The sequence below is a fragment of the Microtus pennsylvanicus genome, chromosome 4 (genome assembly GCF_037038515.1).
Source record: "Microtus pennsylvanicus isolate mMicPen1 chromosome 4, mMicPen1.hap1, whole genome shotgun sequence".
Lineage (NCBI taxonomy): Eukaryota > Metazoa > Chordata > Mammalia > Rodentia > Cricetidae > Microtus > Microtus pennsylvanicus.
In genome coordinates this window covers 101,210,429-101,230,311 of record NC_134582.1, presented here as the reverse complement: position 1 = coordinate 101,230,311, position 19,883 = coordinate 101,210,429, and the positions used below count along the sequence as shown (strand labels likewise).

Here is a 19,883-nt window from a genome sequence, read left to right as displayed (position 1 = left end):
TAATATGATCATTAAAACAAAGCCTGATCCCACTCTTGGATGAGGAGTCCAGACAATTTTCCATTCTATTGAATGGTTGTAGATTTGCACACCTCACCACGCTTATCTACCCATATGTTTCTTTTTTTCTTGTTGTTTGAGTCAGGATCTCCCTGTGTAGCTCAGGCTGGCCTTGAGCTTACAAAGATCTTCTTGTATCAACTTCCAAAGTATTGAGCATTGGGATTCCAAGTGGATGCCACCATTTCCATAGGTTTCTACATCTGGTGTGAGGAAGCTGTGTAAAAGACATCAGAATTGCTTTTTTCTTTTTTTTTTGTATCAAATACTCAAGTTTGGGAATTATTTTCTTGGGAAAATAGGTCTTAAATTTTAATGTGTATTAGCGTTACCAAAAAAGCTTGCAAAAAACAATACAAAACTGTAAAACAGGTTGTGCAGGTGGAACACACTTGATAGGAAAGTAGAGGGAAGAACCAATCAGGTTGAAAAGATTTAAGTGGAGATGGAAGTGGGAGATGGGGAAAGAAGGAAGTAGAAGAAGGTTTAACTAAAATTAAGGATGCATGAAAAAGCCATATGGAGACCTACTATTTTGTAAGTTGTTATATTTAAAAATATAATAAAAATACTTTGAAGGCAAACACCTTACAGGTATGGGTAATGCAGCTCTCAGAAGCTATAGATTATTAAAAAAAATCCCAGTGCCAGGTATGGGATATTATCTTATGAGTTGAGTTGTTGATCAGAAAGGACCCAGATACTCCCCTAAACAACTCAGACTACTGCCATTTCTCTTGATTATCCACTGGAACTAGTTTAGGAGACCCTATTACTGAAGACACCACACACTTTTGTTTTAGGTCCTAGAGAAATGCAGCTGGAATTAGCTTATGAGTATCCTCTATAGCATTGGAAGGTGTTACTTATGCTGCTGGAGGGGAAAAGTCATTAATGGTCTTATTTAACTATGAACTCTGTGAGCTCTAATACCAACCAGTCAGGTAAAATGTGGTCACTGGTGCAGTAATGGTATTACTGAAAGGCCGTAACCAACCACTTATGATCAGATTTGAGGCAGGAAAGAATTCATGCCTAGTATTGTAAACCTGGTCAAAAGTCCATGGCCTGGGAGGTCACAGGCCCTAGAGGGTGTGTGTGTGTTGGGGGGGGGTGACCTATAACTGTTGTTTTACTAAATGAATGTGGTGTTCAACTGCTTTCTAAGCAGTTACATTTATATCCATAGATTAGTGCTCAGCTTTGGTCAGAGAAGTTTCTGTCTGCAATGGGTGACAGTTAATGTAGAGACTCATAACTGGCCAATGTGCTGAGAATAAGTGCTCAACCCTAAGTAGGACATCTTTATGACCCCCTCCAGGCTCAGAGAGTATTAATGAAGAGAAGGCAGAAAAGGCTATGATCTGTGTCTTGGACACGGCATGTGGCACCGCGGAACTCACAGCGGTAGCGGCTATCTGTAGATGACTGGCCCGTTACTATTTCATTACTTATGAGGAAGAGGCTCTTGAGGCCCCAACCTACTTTAAGGAGCATAAGGGGCAGGTAGAGTCACAGTCCTAACAGTGTGGTCACTGATAACTTATACTTGCTCAAATAAAATAATTCCCACTTATACTCATGCAAGTAACCCTAATTAAATGCAAAAGGTGCTCTATACCATGTGTGCACTGTATGACAGCAGGAAGGGAACTCTTTGGAAAGAAGAAGAGGTTTGGAGGACGGGGATAAGATAGTGAGGTACAGTATAAGCAAAGTTACACACACACACACACACACACACACACACACATAATTGTGAAAGAAAAATGAACTTAAAAATAGATCACGTATCTACCATCACGGTACATCCCAGTACTTGAGGAAGGAGTGCCATGAGTTTTGGCCAGTCTAGGTTACATAATGAAGTCCAGACCAGCATGGACTATGTACAGTGTGGCCTGATCTCAAAAATAGGATTAGACAAAACAACTCCTTATCTCTAAAAATACTTGGCTGAATCGCTCCCAGAGTGATTCTGACTTAGGGAGCTGGGGGGGGCAAGTGGGATTTGTGTTCTTCCACAGCTCAGGGTTAATGCTGCACTGTGAGCATGGGGACCACAGTGAAGGATTATCATCCTAGAATACATGGCACACCCCTTCCTCCACCTTAAAGCACAAGTCCCCTGGCTGTTCTATAGGAAAGGTCACAGCCCGGCCTTCATTTGACTTACATTCGTCTTTGAGCTCAGGCGCCTTCACTTAAATTATTACATAACATTTTCCTAAATCAACCACACTTCCTCGACTTATTTCTTATGTTGTGGGTGGCATTTGACTCCATAAGCCCTAAAAATAGTCAGACTAATTGTGTCTCTAGTTGTCTTGCCTCTCCCTCCACACCTCTAATAAAGCTAAGAAGAGGAAGATTGGCGTTTCTGTCTCGACAGAACCCATCTATAAGCTCAGTTCCTGAGGGAACCAAAGCAGAGAATGGGGACAGGCTAGACTCAGCAGGTGATGAAGACCCTGTCTCAGAATAAAATGTATAAAGGCAGGAACTACATGTAGAAACCTTGCATCATAAGAGGAGGCTCTGGGTCCAATTCACGGTGCTTCAAAGTAGAAGAGAAAAAAGAAAGAGGTTCCTCTCTGTCCTTTTCCATGAAAATGTAATTTCATAGAGACAGAAACTATGCATTTGAGTAAGGAAACTCAGCAGCAGGACTGAATTTATTCCTTCATCAACACTGCGGGGTGGGGATGTCACTCCCACTCAACATGCAAAACTGGAGCTCTGAGCAGTTTAGACCCAGGGTGCACTGGTAACGCCATGTGCAGACTCGGGTCCCTGTGACCAAACTCCAACCACACAGAGCTAGGTGATTCCACAAACCATTTCCAGAACCTTTACCTGCTGTCAAAGAGCTCACCATGCCAGAGATGGGCTACAACCTCTGCCACTTGCTTGGCAAGCCTGTAACTCCCACGCTCCCTTCCTGCTCTCTTTGGTTCTTCTGCTAAAAAGTGCAGTATTATAACAGAACAAGGTCACCGGCAAAGCCTCTGGATCCTGGCATGTTGGTCATGTGTTTAAAGATAGACAAATACAGATAAAGAGTGAGTCACAAATAAAGATGCAAGAAAGAGCTGCGGATGTTTCCCTTAGCACCGCCCCCACCCCCCAGTCCTTACTTATAGTTTCATGCATGTAAAATAATCCATCTATATAAGCTCAGAGAAGCTAGGAGCCACATGACCTCATCACACCCCGCCCTCTGGGCTGTCCTGGGCAAAGGCAGGCTGGTGGCAACACTGTACCTTAGACTGGAAGAAGGGAGAGGAGAGGAGGGAAGTGGGCCTCCTAGAATTGAAGTGGGCCGGAACTTTAGAAAGCACACGGTGTGCAAGAAGAACAGAGGGGCTGTCTTTCACGGAGAACTCATAAGAGGTTTTCGAGCTCGAGCCCTTATGAGAGATGCACATGTCAGAATTAAGCCAGGCAGGGTCTTTAAAATATTTCTGCCATTTGTTGTAAAATCCTTTCTACTATAGCAATTGAAAGTCAACTTCAAAGGGCTAGAGATACAGCATAGTGGTCAAGGGCTGTGCCAGCATGCGTGAGGCCATGAGTTCAAGCCCAGAACGACAAGTAAAGAAAAAAATCTCCTAAAGCACATGATGGGTTAGCTAATTTCCTTGAAAAACTTCTAAAGAAGAAGATGAAATAATTCAGCTGAATCTCTAGCCATTTAATTTCAATGCCAGACTACTGTTGTTTCCAGGCCATTTTCCCCAACTTCCAAATAAGGTTAAAAACAAAAAACCCAAAATGCCAAAGCCAAAAAAAGGAAACAAACAAAAACCAAACTCCTAAACAATAAAAATAACAACTAAAATACCTCCCAAAACCCAAATGAACATCGGTGATTTTTCCCCAAGTTTAAACAAGATGGTCGCTTCAAACTGGGTACAGTTTGAGAGAATTATACCCTGTAATTCTAGCACTTGGGAAGTAAAGGCAAAAGGATTAGGAGTTCAAAGTCATCTTCAGCTACAAAGTAAGTTCAAGGCTAGTCTAGTGCACATAAGACACTGTCTCAAAGTAAAATGAAATCAAATAAAATACTGGTGAGGTGGCTCAAAGGATGAAAGTATTTGCTGTACAACCCTGAGAACCTGAGTTAAATTCCCGAATCTCACAGTAGAAGAAGAGAACCAATTCCCCAGAGTTGCCCCTCCCTCGATGTCCACATGAGCGTGTGCGCATGCGCGCACACACACACACAGACACACACACACACACTCATGCACTAATGATGATAATAACACTACTAAAGTGTATACCCACAAAAGAGGAAAGCTGCTATGGTTCTGACGTGCTAATACATGCCCCTCTGCTGGGGTCAGAGAACATAGACAGTCCCTCCTCTGCAATAGCCAAGCACAGAAGTGCCGCTCTCGTAGGATTTGAGTTCAGCGTCATCAGTGAAGACAGAGGGCAAGGACACAGCTGCCGCCCTTCCTGAGGCACAGCTCTACTTCCCTTACTTGAATTAGGGTGTCTTTACTATTCATTTGAACTAAGAGCTGCAGAGGTAAATGGTCGAGGAACTGCATGGGCAGATAAGTATCAGTTATCTTTTCCCCATATGTTAAGTCATTGCTATATCCTTTTGTGGGAGGGGGTGTTTAACAATTGTGTTGAAGAAAGGACATCAAATGATGCTTAGAAATGTGATACACATTTTCATTTCACACTCCATCAGCTTTTACAACTGTAGCTCAACGAAATGTGTGAGAGGCTGGCAAACATCCATATTTACCAAGGTATAAAACAGGGCCAGGTGACTTTTTTTACAGAATGAAAAAATGTTTAATTTTCGCTCCACAGGACTCAAGTATCTATGCAGCTCACACTAGCATGAGGTACCACAGCACGTGTGTGCCGCAGCTTCGTGTCTGTTCACCTGTAGGCTTTAACCGTGTTACAAAGAGCTTTGTCAGCAGGGAAACACCAGGTCCTTATACCCCTCCCTTCAGGATCGACGACACAGAAACATGCTGGATCTGTTCACCTTGGTGTTGAATCTCCTACCTACAAATAATGGCTTTTTGCCTTCTGCTTCTGGCCTGGAAATGGAAGTAGTTTTATTCCCTTTATGGGCAGAGAAGCAAAAGGCTGCATCAGCACCCACGCAGCTGCACCTCCAGATCGCCATCTGCCAGAAAGAAACAAAACCTGCGCATCCTCAGAAGGGGCCTACATGTGAACACAGACTCGTGGCACAGGTCATTGTGCTTCTCAAGCTGCCACGTTGTCAGCAGCGTAGGGGACAAGAACCTTGAACTTACCTTGGTTAAACCCGAGACTTCTCCCTTGGCCAGGGGCTTGCTGATGGATGGTGTGTAGATTTTGGTGTTCGATACTGGCCGTCCTTTCAAAAAGTGTTTTCCTGATTCATAAATGTCTACTTCAACCATTTTCCCCATGAATTCAGAGTTCTTTGGCACTAAAACCTTTAAACAGATTTTCAGAAATTAGAGGTTTTTAATATATCAGCCTGATTTTACAATAGTTCTAGGCTAAAGCACGATGATAATGCCGTAGGAAGGCTTCTTGCTACCCCCATCCCCACCATTAACTTCCTACATTACCGCAGTGTGTCTGTAACCACGAAGAGAGAAAAATGATACGCCACTATCAACTAAGTCCACACTTTATTCAAGTGTCCGCAAAGGGTCTGCTGGGGGGGGTCGGGGGTCCTATTACAGAGTGCTCTGTCTCCTGGTCACTCAAGGCTTTGGACCCTTGGAGAGTGCAAAGGCCTTTCTGGGATGAGCCAAGGGGCCACAGGCCCAGTGCCTCCATCACCAGATGCCAGGTGTCCTGAAACACAGTGGCAGGAAGCTGTGAAATTCCCAAAAGTCAGCCAACCACTTCTAGAGTGGCCTTTGACACTCAGCCATTGCCTGCCCTACACAATCAAGAAAACGGATTCAGAAATTATGAAAGCCTCACACTTCCAATACTTTCCAATTTAGCTCTCAGGGAAATGGTTTAATAGACTCTTCAAATGAAGATCGTGTGTGTGTGTGTGTGTGTGTGTGTGTGTGCGCGCGTGTGTTCATGTGTGCAAAAGGGCAAGAGGAAAGACATTTCAAAGCAATTCTTTCAGTGAAACAGCACATTGGTGTTTGTCTAAACGACTCCTCTGGCTAATGGCCGCCTTTCACGCCTTTTGTTGTTAGAAAAGAAATGCGTTTGTTAGTCTCATGAGTCAATCTCCATACAGAAGCAGCCACTCTGAAGGCCACTTTAGCTAGCTCACAGGTAGCGGTCACATGGCTTTCTTCTAGAGACTGCTGATAGAGCGATAGAGATCCATGCTCACCTCAGCAGAAGTCTCCTCTTGTCGGGACCTTTCAGGTCGTCTGTACACATTTTACCCCCACACACCTCTGCTTTGGGATTGTAGCTACTTGCCAGCCTCTTCGGGTCAGAGTCCAATATAAACAGAGCAGTGCTAAACCAATAATCCTTTGATATTTTGATGCAATCTTATTTAGAAATAGAAGCTATGACATCTTTGAAAGGCTTAGTTATAGAGACAAAAAAAAGGGGGTCAGGAATGGTCAGGGAGGATCCTGCCATTGCCACACTGGGTGTTGGTCTTTCTGAGGTCAGTTTTTATGATCACTGTACACATGGCTTCATCAAAGGGTAGGGAAAAGGTCACCTGGAGGGTGGGTGACTCATGGCAAACAGGCCAACTAAAAGAGCATTAGTATCAGGCCCTTTTAAATTAATTTTATAAAGTAAGAAAATCCCTAACCCAAACTATGCTTAGAAATTCTGGTGCTAGTCCCGTGGAATATAAGCCTTCTTGGTCTGCTGCCTTGACCTGAATGAAGGGCTCAGTGTTTCTTGTCCACCACCCCCCCCGCCCCCTCCCCTGGGTTTTAATAATTGGAAAAAGCCCAACTGCCTTCCACTAGAGGAAACAGCTAATGAGGCATGCTGTTGCCTTTTAAATGAAGGGGGAAAGGTTCCCTGCTGAGGCACAAACCCAGATGGCAAGAGAAAGAGGGAAGAGGCAACCAAAATACATTGGGGTCCTCCCCAAGACTGAGCAGAGGGCTGGCTTGCATACGAGAATGGCTCTTCCTGAGATGGGAACAGGAGAGGGTCAGCTTAAATGTGAGGTACAGAGGATTCTTTCTCAGCTGCAGCCTTCTTTGTACCCCACAAGTGTCTCCACGTGGGCTCTGAGGGGTCCTACCTAGGAACTATTCCATGTGGATAAGCAATAGTGAGGCCTCTCTGCTGCTTTTCCCTTGCCCTGCCTTATCTGAAGTGCCCATGTAGTACTTAAAATCCCCAAATTCCAATTCCAGTCATGACCCAGAGAGAGAGAGAGAGAGAGAGAGAGAGAGAGAGAGAGAGAGAGAGAGAGAGAGAGAGAGAGAATCCACTTCTCATCTGATGAGAAAGAACAGAAGGATAGGAAACACCATTCGACATTAAGGAAAATTAACACGACTCAGAACCATCTGTGGCCATCCCACGCTACTCTGAGTGTCTCCTAGGACACGTTTTCCATTGTCCTCCTTGGTCCATCCAGGGTTCCTCCCTGAGGGAAGAACTCTGTAAATCACTTCTGACATGCTTTCCCCCTCTAGGGAAGAGAAGCCGGATGTGCTGACCACAGTCAGGAGCTTCTAAACATCCCTCTCCAGTGGCTGTGTGTTTATAGTGGGTATGTATTTTGAGATCAATTAAGTTTTTCTATATTTTTTGAAATTCTACTTTCCTAGAGAGGCTGGGAACAGAAGAGAAAGGGCCCATCTGAACTCCACTCAGACCGAAGAAGCACTGTGGAAGCCTTGTGAGGGTGTTAGAGGCCACGGGGGAGGGGGGTGGACGGGGGAGGGGTTGAAGGGGGGGACACACACGCTTGGCAGCCTCTCTCACCTGAAGTGCATGGGAACATCTCCAGGGCACCGGCTGTGCTTCCTGCACACACTTTCCCTGCCTTGCCAACAGGAGCCCCTCTCCACCAACTGCATTAGCCACTGGTTCCCAATGCCCAGAAGCTTAAGGCTGTTCTAGACTCTCTAGTGGCCCAAAGTATATTCAGGGACCAGAAAAAAAAAAATAGAGTTCAACCCTTGCTAGCCTGGTTCCTTTGATTCAGTTTGTTTTCTTCTTCTTGTCCCCTTTGCTTAAACTTTCAGAACTGGTCTCAGTCTGGAGAAAAAGAAGGGAACATGAAGGATTCTTACCTGCTCGTAGAAGCGATTATGTGCAACATAAAACTTGGAGTCAAAAGACTCTTCTGTTACTAGCACTTGCTGTCGTTCACCAATCTGTGGGGAGAAGAAAAGGAGAGGGTGAAGAAGCAAGAAGCCCAAAACATCTCTGTGAGTTCAAGGCCAGCCTGGTCTATAGAGTGAGTTGCAGGACAGCCAGGACTATACAGAGAAACTCTATCTTGAAAAAACAAAACAAAATAAAAAAGTATGAAAATAAATGTCAGCCCATATAGTGTCCTGGACCATAGCTGCTTCTTGAATTTAGAGTAGGCTGCAGATGGTCAGTTGTTTAACAGACAACATTCTGCATAATTCATTCCCATCTCTGGAAAACCATTAACTATGCAGGGATGTGAAATCACCACAGCGCACTCGTTTTGAACATGACTATGAAACAACTTGATCAGATTTCTTTCTTTCACACAGGAAAGATACAAGAAAAAAAAAGCTCCTAAAATACACCAAGATCTAAATATCACTTTGTTTCTTGCAACAAACTTGCACAACAAGCCAGAACAAGCTGCTTCTAATCCAAATGCAGGGAAATATTTTGGCAATATGGGAGAATAGTAATAAACATTAATTTGAGTTATGAGGGATATAACACTAACAAAAATGCACCCAAAACTAGTCATTAGGGCTGCAGAGATAGTTCAGTGATTAAGTGTGCACACAGCTCCTCCAGAAGACTAACATTTGAGTCCAGCACCCATACTGGATGGCTTACAGCTGCCTGCATCTCCAGCTCTGATTTCCTCCTCTGCCTTCAGGGGCACCTGGACTCTCTTGCGTGTACATACCCTCTTCCCAGACACACACACACACATTAATTTCAAAACATACACATAATTTAAAAAACAAAATTAGTTGTTAGGCCTTTACTCTTCAGTGTTGCATGTTTCATACAATCCTGAAATTATGACTATTTACATAAGCATTTACTTATTATATATATATATGTATATATATATATATATATATATATTGCTATGGGTAAGTGTCTCTTTGTTGTAGCTACAACTCCATGCCATATTTTAAAGAGCAAACATGAAATTATGAAGTTTGCTAATCAATGGATGGAACTAGAAAACATACTGAATGAGGAAACCAATTATCAGACCCAGAAAACCAAATGTCACATGTTCCACTCACATGTGAATCTTTAGATTTCTGTGTTTAATCAAGAGAACCTGTAGAATCCAGAAAGTCAGAGGGGGCATTGGTAGGGAGTGGGGGAGAAGGACCTTAAGGTAAGAGGATAGCAGAACATAGATGATATAAAGGGGAAGAGGAGAATAGGGAGGGAGGTTTGGGTGGAAAGAGGGATGGGAAGGTAGGGCAAAGAGGAAGAAGGATGACTAATACTAAAGGCACTCGGAAAAACCGTGTATATTTGTAAGCTCCATATATATATATATATACACATATATATTTGTATACAAGAGTTTAGTTCATATAAAAGAGTTACCCTACACAGGGGATAATGTTCCTTACTGTGCTGGATAGTTTTTTGCCAACTTGACACAAGCTTGGGAAGGAACTTCAATTGCGAAAGTGCCCCCACCAGGCTGGTTTCTGGAAAAGCCTGCGGGACATTTTCTTGACTAATGATTGGTGTGGGTGGGCCTACCTTACTGTGGGTAGTGCCACCTGTGGGTAGGCAGGTGGTCCTGGGTGTATAAGAAGCAGACTGAGCAAATCGTGGGAAGCAAGCCAATAAGCAGCGTTCTTCCATGGCCTCTGCATCAGTTCCTTCCTGCAGGCTAAGGCCTTGAGTTACTGCCCCAACTTTCACGGACAATGGACTTACAAGTTGTACAGTGAAATAAAGCTCTTTCTTCTCAAATTGTTTGTGGCCATAGTGTTTCATCACAGCAATAGAAACCCTAAGTAAGATGCCCCTAAAAGCCATGGGCTGCCAAATAAAACCCCAGTGCCAGGTGTGGGATACCTTCTCTTGAGAGATGTCCTGGAAGCTCCCAAAACAATACAGGCAGGCCATTGCCATTGCTCTTGGTTGCCCCACTCAAACTTGATGATAAGACAGCACACCTTGGTCACAGGACATGGAAAAAACAAGTTGGTATTGAATAGGAAGCTTCTTCTCTGCCGCCTAGCATTCATAGTATCAGAGGGTATTATACAGGCCACCAGGAGAAAACGTCATCCACAGTCTTGCTCAGCTGTGAACCCCGTGAACTGGAATGGTAGGGGTAGCAAGCTACACCCCGGTGCAACAGTGGTACTGATGTTGTGCAAGTAATCACTCCTTTTTAATGGGATTTAAGGCCCATTCTACAGGATATTGCTAATCTGACCAAAAATCCATGGTTTGGGAAGCTCACAGACTCCAGAGGTGAACCCACAACTATTATCCTGCTAAGAGGGCACAGTATCAAACTGCCCTCAAAATTAATATCTTTATGCCCTTGTATTAGTGCAGCTCTCGGACCTCATCAGAGAGGTTTCTCTGATCTGTGAATGGTGGTGAAAGCAGAAGCTCACAGCTGGCTAAGGCACAGAGAATTAGTGTTAGTGGAGTGCTTCGCCACAAAGAAACATCTGTTACCCCACTCCCACAAGCCTCAGACTCATGAACAGTGCAGAAGGGATGGAAAGAGCGTAAGAGCCAGAGGTAAGGGAGGATGGGAGCAAAACAGTGTCTTCTAGACATGACAAGAATGCTGACCTCATCAACTCTTTGCAATTGTAGCTGTCGGCACAAGACTGGCATGAGATCAGTCTACTTAGCATTCTAGCACAGAGCAGGGAGGACTCCCGACCCCATCTCCGAGCAGCCACTGATAGCTGATTCCTTATGGGGAAGGGAGAGTTCATTTTCTTTAAGAGTTCAGTCCCTGGTAGGTCAACCACGCCCCAGCGGATGGCCTCACACCCGTGCGCATATGGGCAGCACAAATTGGACTCAGTAGGTGATTCAAACAAGAGAAGACATAAAACTGGGGGAGGGTGGGGAGCAGGGGTGGGTCTCTGAGGAGTTAGGTAAAGAAATATGGGGAGAATATGAGAAAATACACTATGAAATTATCAAAGAAGTACTAAAAATACATTTTAGGAAGCAACTAACAATGGGCATGTTAGGCCTGTGTTTCTAAATTACGCAGCCATTTTTAATGAGCATAAGTTAAGTCAGCCAAATAATGGTTACAGAAACGTGACTATGCATCCTTCCGACTGCCATTTCCAACTTTATTCCACTGTGAAATGCATCATTTAAAGGATCAATTACTTAAAAAACAAAACTCAACCTTGTCAAAAATGTCTGCTCCATCAAACCAGCTGTAAAACTGCCTGGAATTGCTTGTGCTCTTGCTGCTTGGTAAATACACCCCATACTGGCAGGATGGTCTTTTCCCCCAAGAAAGTCCTATTCTCATTTGTGGGGACTTGTCACTGTGTTCAGGCAGTTATCATTTAGGAACCATAAACACAGCTGCACTGAACAGACCACCTAACAATTAAAAAAACAACAGAGTCAACTCCCCACTCCCTCTTACACTGCCAATACCTAAGTACACCCCATTGTGCCATCTAGCTTACCACCCCATTCAAATGCAGTCCCCTTAGCCAAAGGCTGTGAGGTCTCTGATGATTCCTTTTTCTTTTCTTTCCTTTTCTTTTTTTAACAAGACTGATCTCACTCCCTGAAAAGCAGGGCATACTCCTGCAATCCATCTCTTTAAAACAATCCAAATAGAAGCCAAGGAAAGTTCCTCCAATTTCTACGATGAGCTTCCAGAGTTTTGTTTATTAAAAAAGACTGGTAAATAGTAGGTTTCATGGGTGTTTATTCTTCTGGAGAAAGCTGGGATATTTACACACAGCTCACAGTGTGAGTTGCTTACGACTTAGGATAAGTACCTGTCGATGGTTCTTAAGGTAATCTGCAATTATACTTCTAGCGTTAACACGGTGAGAATGTTGAAAGTGTGTGCTACTTGCTGTTTTGCTATGCTTGCTGTAATTTATGTGGCCAGTTGTACCCACATCTGGGCTGTTCCATTTCATGTGGAGATAAAACTAACAGCAAAATACAGGTATAACGTACAACAAACAAACAAACAATAACAACAACAAAAAACGTTGTAGGTTGATGTAGGCAGCTGGGATTGTGATTAATCAGAGAACTATTTATAGATGAGCTTTGAACTGTCATTTGCCAAAGGGGCTCAGAACTGTAGTGTGTGGAGATGAACAGTAGCAAACACCTTTCTCAGCCACGGACCTTGGGTCATCGCCGAAGCTCTAACAATTCCCAGAGGATACTGAACAAAAGACAATGGAAGAAAGCTGGACTCTGTTGGGAACTGCTACAATTCATTCCCACCTGTAAATACTACTAATGCTCCCCTTTGCGACTTCTATGAATGAAGACTTAGACTGGTTATCAATCATAACCATGAAGTCACCCTAGAAGCTGTAGAAGAAGTACTTGGCTTTGAGAACAATAAAGACCTTATAGATTCGCCTAAGTGTATGTAAGCCTCATGTCTTCTCTATTTTTTAATTAATCTTTCAATGCAGGGCATGGAATTCAGTGCTCTACCATGGAGCTGTACCCTAGTCATCAAACCTGATTTAGAAGAACCATTCTCTTTCTATGTTTTCTAAATGTGATCCCTACCAAGTCTTTAATTCCATTAAAGACTCATCATCTATCAAGATTTACAGTGACCAGCGTGATGTGCCTTATCATGACTGCTTCTGCTAGGAGAGTGAGGAGGCCGGGCATCTGGCAAGAGGGGGCAAGCCACAGGCCTCCTTAGACTCACCAGACCACACCTCTTAGCTCCTTTGCTAGCAACGGGGCTGTTCCATGAGAAGGGACCAAAGTTTATCTTATACAGTGATAGAGCTTGTACCGGGCCTTAGCCAACACCAATCCACAAGGCCACTCATCACAGCTACCTCCCTTCAGTGACAGCACTCACCAAACGGGTGGAGCCACCCACAAGAATGCAAGGTCATGATACTCTGTAAAATAATCAAACACAATCCTGTAAGCAAGCGTATAAGGCACTGGAAGACATGTTTTTCGAAAAACCTCCAGTAGCAGCACCTGACCACATTCTGCAGAAAGAGTTCAGCCTCCACTGGCAGATCTGTAGAACATTCTAAGGATGGATTCACAACAACCTGGACATTCCAGGAGAGGAAGAAAGGCATGCTAGGACACAGAAGGAACATGTGATCTAGCAGCACCCAAGGGAGATGGGAAAAAGAACAACAACAAAAAAACACAAAACCCCAACTAAACCCCATAATATCTAAGCCAAAGCACACGGGGGTGGGGGTGGGAGGGGGAGGTAGGGATGTGACAGGAGAGCAGAGCAGGGTACAGGGTGTCTGTCAGCAGATGCCTGTCAAGATGAAAGCGACCTGACTATGCTTTGGCCTTCACGTCGCCAAGCGAAGTTGGTAGAAGCCGGAGAGCTGAGAGGGGAAATACAGCACTTAGACAGTCTTGGCACTTGGTTCCCAGAGCCTGCATCAAGTGGCTTACAACTACCTACACCTCTAGTTCTTGTGAATCAGATGCTCCTGCTGGACTCATCAGAAACCTGCATACACGCGACACATGCACGCATGTGCACACAAATTAAATCAAACAAACAAACAAATAAAAATTAAAAGACTTTTCGCAACCAAGTTTTATGTCATCTTTTACTGTAGATTTATAGTGAGGAAGTGATGTGAGCACACAGTTTCATGGGAATCTGGCAAGGGAGATCGTGTAATCCAGGCTGTTTCTTTTCTCATAGTAAGCACGCATATGCAGAGTGCCTGAAAATAACAGCAATTTTTTTCTGCACTTAAATTAATAATTTGATCTTGAATGGCCACCATAGAGCACTCACAAGTCCTTCAAAGGGCTACCCATGACCTAAATCCTGTTGGAAATTTAATAAACCTCTTAAAAAAAAAAAAAACCTCAGCAGTTGGGTGGTGGTAGCACACGCCTTTAATCCTAGCACTCGGGGTAGAGGCAGGAGTTTGAGGCCAGCCTGGTCTACAAAATGAGTTCCAGGATAGCCAGGACTGTTGTTACACAGAGAAATACTATCTCAAAAAACCCAAAGTAAAAAAACAATCCAAAATGAAGCAAAACAACCTTCAGAAAGATGCCTCTTGTCTTTCTTTTCTTGTTTTGTAAGTATGTAATTTTACAGTCGATTAAATAAATGTTTATTTATTTAATGTGTGACCCCTTGGAGCTGAAGTGTTTTCCTCCTTAGTAGTATGAGCTCCCAATTGGGTGTTTCTATGGCAAACTCAGTTTCCCTTTACAAAGCTCTGTCAGGAAAATCCCTGATACTGTCTGAGAAGTAAGGATAATGTGGCCCACTTGCTTGTTTCTTAATTCAGTTCTTTGGACTTTCCAAAGTGGCTCCTGGTCTCGGTATCCACTAAATAGACTCTGCAATTTTTTTCATCAAATGTCAGTGGAGAAAGCGATTTTCCCCAGGATGCACAGAACTTCATTTAACCCATTTTAACCTAACTCTAAAGGTCATCTGTGAAAGATGAACTATAAAAAGTCCTATAAAACTATCTATTTAATAGACTGGATGATTGAATAAAGTGGGGACAGTGTGCAGAGATTCTCACAAGATCCTGAGGGAAAGGTGGGGGGGGGGGGGCTCCAAGAGCTGCTGGGAAACACAGCCCTTGCCCATGACAGTCAGTGTGATCCAGTCTTGGAGAGCCCAGATGAGAGGATGAATCTCAGTATTCTCAATCTCTCCCTGCCTACCTCCTCTTCTCATTTCTTGCAGCTAAGGCAGAAAATAGAAAATAAAGGCAGTATTCCCTCAGAGAAAAACAGCAGCAACAACAAATGAACTTGGAGGATGCTTAGCTCAGTAGTCTTGGACTCGAGAGGGATCTCCTGAGACAGGGTCCCCTGCACAGCAGCAGAGACCAAGAGAAAGAATCCTTTGAAGTGAGCCAGCTCTCCCTGCCTCCTGTTAAGAGATACTAGAACTGAAAGTTCAGTTTCGCCGACATCATTCTGCAGTGCCTGACTTCTCCTGAGTACAGAAACACAACAGAGGATGAGCAGCAATGCTTTTCAAATTCAGTTCCTGTGCAGGCTTTGAGCTGTTCTATCACCAGAGGCTGTGACACAGGCTAACATTTCCCAAGTGCTGAAGTTGAGAGGGCGGGTCAGGTCTAACCACCCTGCTGGAGAACATGCGTAAACACAGGCATGTTGAGAAAGCAGTGGTTTCCCACAGAATCTGGCTGCTGACTGCACGCTCCATCAGAAATACTCTATTTCCCGCCTTTCTTCTTCTCAAACACTACGTAAAAATTTGGAGAGAAATATGGAAAACAACTGCTGGAAGAAAGGAGTTATTACTCAAATTCAAGACAAAGTTGGGGTACTTTGCTTAATGTCTGTAATTGACTATCTAAATGCTCTTTATATCAGAAAAAGCAAAGCGGGGGGTGTCTCTAAACTCACGTGAGGCTTCATCTGTGCACTGCATGTGAAGTGTTTCCTTTACTAATTTTGCCTTCTTTTTATATTTCTGTTATGGAGCAGGCTTTCTTTTGGGCCATTAGCCCAATCATGACATGAAAACTGTTATTAGTTATGAATGCTCGGCCTTATCGTATACTTGTCCCATAGCTCTCATAACTTACTTTAACCTATTTCTTTCATCTACATTTTGCCTCGGGGCCTTTTACCTTTCTTTCTTCCTGTATATCCTACTTCCCTGTTTCTCATGTCTGTCTGGTGGCTGTCTGTCTGGCCATGGGCAGCTCTCTCTTCTTCTCTCTCTTCTTGAGTCTAGATTTCTCTTCCTCCTTAGTCTCTCTGCCGGCCAGCCCCACCTATCCCTCTACTGCCTAGCTATTGGCAGTTTAGCTTTTTGTTAGAGCAATCAAGTACCTTAGGCAAGCAAGGTGAAACAAACCCAACACATCTTTACCTAATGAAGCAAATACAGCATGAACAAATGTAACACACTTTACATGATTAAAGTAATATTCTACAACACTGTTGCATTTAGAAAACCCAAGAAGTGGATTTGAAAAATAATGCCAATGTAACTTTTATTTTCAATTCTGGGTAATAAAAAGTTTTAGTATTTCAATGTGACTGAAAAATGGAACAAAAAAAATAGCACAGAACCCCACAAAGATCAGAGCTTATTTGGAAAATTTGTAAACATTTACACACACACACACACACACACACACACACACACACACACACACACACACGCCTGTGAGAGTAACAAAGCTAAAAAGTGTAAAGAAATGATCTTCTCTTGAAAGAATCTAACAAGTGCTGTTTCTGAGTTGGGCTTGAAGATAGACTCCTGAAATTCCCGTCCTTGGAAGGCAGAGGCCGGGGGCTTACCATAGGTTTGAGTCCATATGGTTATATACCGAGTTCCAGGCCAGCCTAGTGTGAGACCCTATCTCAAAAACAGAACAAAATTTTTTCTATCCACACCTGTTTTTAAAAAAGAATGGAGATGAAACCAGATGTGCTTATGATCATTTTTATCATGGTCCTAACCAACTTGAATTTTATCTCTGTTTGCCCTACAAAATATTATGACATGCTACTTCTCTGGCTAAGGCTTTTTTTTTAATTGTAGATAATACAATATAATTTTTCTCCCTGACTGACTTCTGAATGCATGACTCTGGGAAATGTCAAATGTCTTTCATTAGCTCCAGTCAAATTAAGTTTATCCCCCCCCCCTACGATACCTGGAACATGTTAAACACAAGGCGGAGACCTTAAACTGTGGACTAATTATTTCTGGTGTCTGTGCAGAAGCCTGCCCTTGCGTATACCTTTAGACTAATTACTGTAGTGTGCTATTGCCAGTGAACCGCTGTAACTGCACTTGGAGAAAAGCATGGTCTTGTTCTCTGCTAATGAAAATGATAACCTCTTCATCCGGACTCATCACTCACAACAGGCAGAGCGTGTGACGCTGGCTCTCCAGGTACCACACTTCGGTGTTCTCGCCTGGCAGGCCCCGGAACTAAAGAACCAGGCGTGTGTATACTAAAGAGAGTCAACACCGATAACAGCAATAGCATTAAATTTTAACACCATCTTGACTGCACAGTGCCATTCTGTAATGTAGGAGGGATGCAGCTCAGGAATGTGGGGCGGAAAACATGCACTGAGCCTCAGTCCGTCAGAACCCATGGAGCTGGCCTGTAGCTGCCTGGGCTACTTGAGGGCTCGTAAGGGATGGTGACATTTATTTTTAAAGGAATTGTGTCTAATTGTGAAATGATGATAAAAAATATTTTAGTTTTTTAAAGAGACATTATTCTCCGTGTGAAAAAACACTGTTTAGCTATGCTTATTAACGGCTAATTTTATTCAACTCCTTTGAAGCAGAGTGTCTTTAAAGTCATCCATATTTGCATACAGATTAAATGCTATGACTCTTACTGGCTCTGTTCCTTCGTTTTTTCACCCAGAAATAACCTAAATATGAAGAACTCTGAATAGCAAGTCCTTCCAAAGTCCTTTCTCTTAAAATGATATAGGACACAGGAACCACACTCCAGACACTTCAGGCTGACCAAAGCCACCGTACCAGAGGCCTTAGTCCCTTTTCCTGCAGTGGCTGGCTCACTTTCTTCTAGCTGGAGGCCAAACCTCACCTTTCATTCCAGAACTGTGTTCACCTACTGACTGGTACCTAGCTACTTGAAGCTGACCATCAAAGACTGCTCCACAGGAAGCTCTATACCTGGCCTGGCTAGACTTGGACCTGAAGATCTTTAGAGGCTTGACTACCTGCTTGGTATTGTAGAACATGTCAGGATACTTCCTACAGAGTTTTAGTGTGTGTGTGCGGGGGGGTGGGGGGGAATTGACTGTAGCATTGATCGACAGCATGAGATCTGTGAAGTCAATAAACTCACACAAATCCTTCTTCCTTATCACAGACTTAGCATAAGTATTTCAAATCTATTTTTCCCAGAATAGGGTACGTTCCATCATGTCCAAGCAGTTTCGGAAAGTACTCAGAATTCATAACTAATTGAGTTGTCAGGAGAGATATAGGTAGTAAAATAATACATATCTTATTAATATGACTATGTTGACTCACATGAGATATGTAGATGGGGTTCCTTATGCCTTTTAAGATTTATTTTTGTTGTATTTTAATAATGTGTATTTGTAGGGGGTCCTGGGGTAGGGAATATGTGCATGTCTGTGTGGTTGCCTGTGGAGGCTGACCCTGAAACTGGTGTTACAGGAGCTTCTGGACCATCTGACATGGGGGCTGGAAACTGAACCTGGTTCCTCTGGAAGAGCAGAGATTGCTTTTAACCACTGAGCCATCTCCCTAGATCCCTGCTCACCAAAGTTCAATCCTAAAAACTTAACTCTTGAGCCACCTCCATCCTACTGACCTTTCCCAATATCCCTTTTGCCCATTACTTGATAAGTCCGAGCCAAATTTCATTGAAAAGCATCTCATAAAGAACAGAAATACATGACATACTTTGACTATATGTAATTTTATTTATAAATTATACATAAGAAAGATGAAAAAGAGTAAGAAACTATAAGGGATTGAAAAATATATCTTTACAAGACATTTCGGCCATAAATATGTCCCACCTAGGGCATAATTATCCATTGTTCACAGTATGTACTGTCTGTCCATTAGTACCCACAGCACCACGAGAGAGTGTGAGAGTGGTGAGACCACTCAACACGTAATATTTATAATGTCATACTGTTATAATTTTATTATCAATTATTATTATTAATCTCTTACTGTATCTCATTTATAAATTACATTTTATTATGGTAGTGACATAAAAATACAACTCTCCTTTCAAAGGGATAAAGATAACTTACTGTGGAGTCAATATTCGTGACCCTGACCAGGAACACAGACAGACTCAGGGACCCCAAATTCCATGATCCAACTTAGTACTACTCTGATAAAGCCTTACAGTAATAGAAAGAAGAACATCATAAATCAAGGTACTTTTCAAATCCACTGGTGGGTGTACCAGGTAGGTGGTTAAAAGCAAATTGGGAGGGTCTCAGCTACAGGCTTCATATGCTATCTGAGGATATCCTCAGACTTTTGATTGGTAAAAACATGGATTCTGTTTCTAGATTTCTAAGGATTTACTTAACGGTCACAAAGATGTTAGGCCACATATGAGGAGAGTGACAAATGGCCAGTAAGGGCACCGGAGATCACCCAAGATAAGTAGGCTCTAGGGTCGAAACATGCCAAATTTCCACCATCACTGAAGTCCTCGTCCATTAACCAACCTTGAAGGAGTTGAGTGGAAGCTGTCGTTCTCCCCAGGAACTTGTGTATAATAGGAAGATGTGCATAGGAAAACCTCATATCATAGAGTCTGGTACACCCTGGGTTTCAGGGGTCCACAGGGGGATCTGACTGCATCAACAGCAGATACATTCGGGAGTCTACTAAATAAGCAACATGGCCATCAAGTAAAAAAGAAACACAAAGATTTTCAGGACTTCTGACTAGTTATGTATGAGTAACAACAAATGGT

At 43.1% G+C, this 19,883-nt stretch overlaps 1 protein-coding gene across 1 annotated transcript in view; it reads right to left on the bottom strand.

Annotated features, from left to right (window-relative positions):
- Nucleotides 1–19,883, bottom strand: part of Cdkal1 (CDKAL1 threonylcarbamoyladenosine tRNA methylthiotransferase) — a 514,315-nt gene that overhangs the window by 15,146 nt on the left and 479,286 nt on the right. The window contains 2 exon segments of the mRNA XM_075969982.1: nt 5,358–5,522; nt 8,289–8,372. Of these exon segments, the coding sequence (XP_075826097.1) occupies nt 5,358–5,522; nt 8,289–8,372 (249 nt within the window).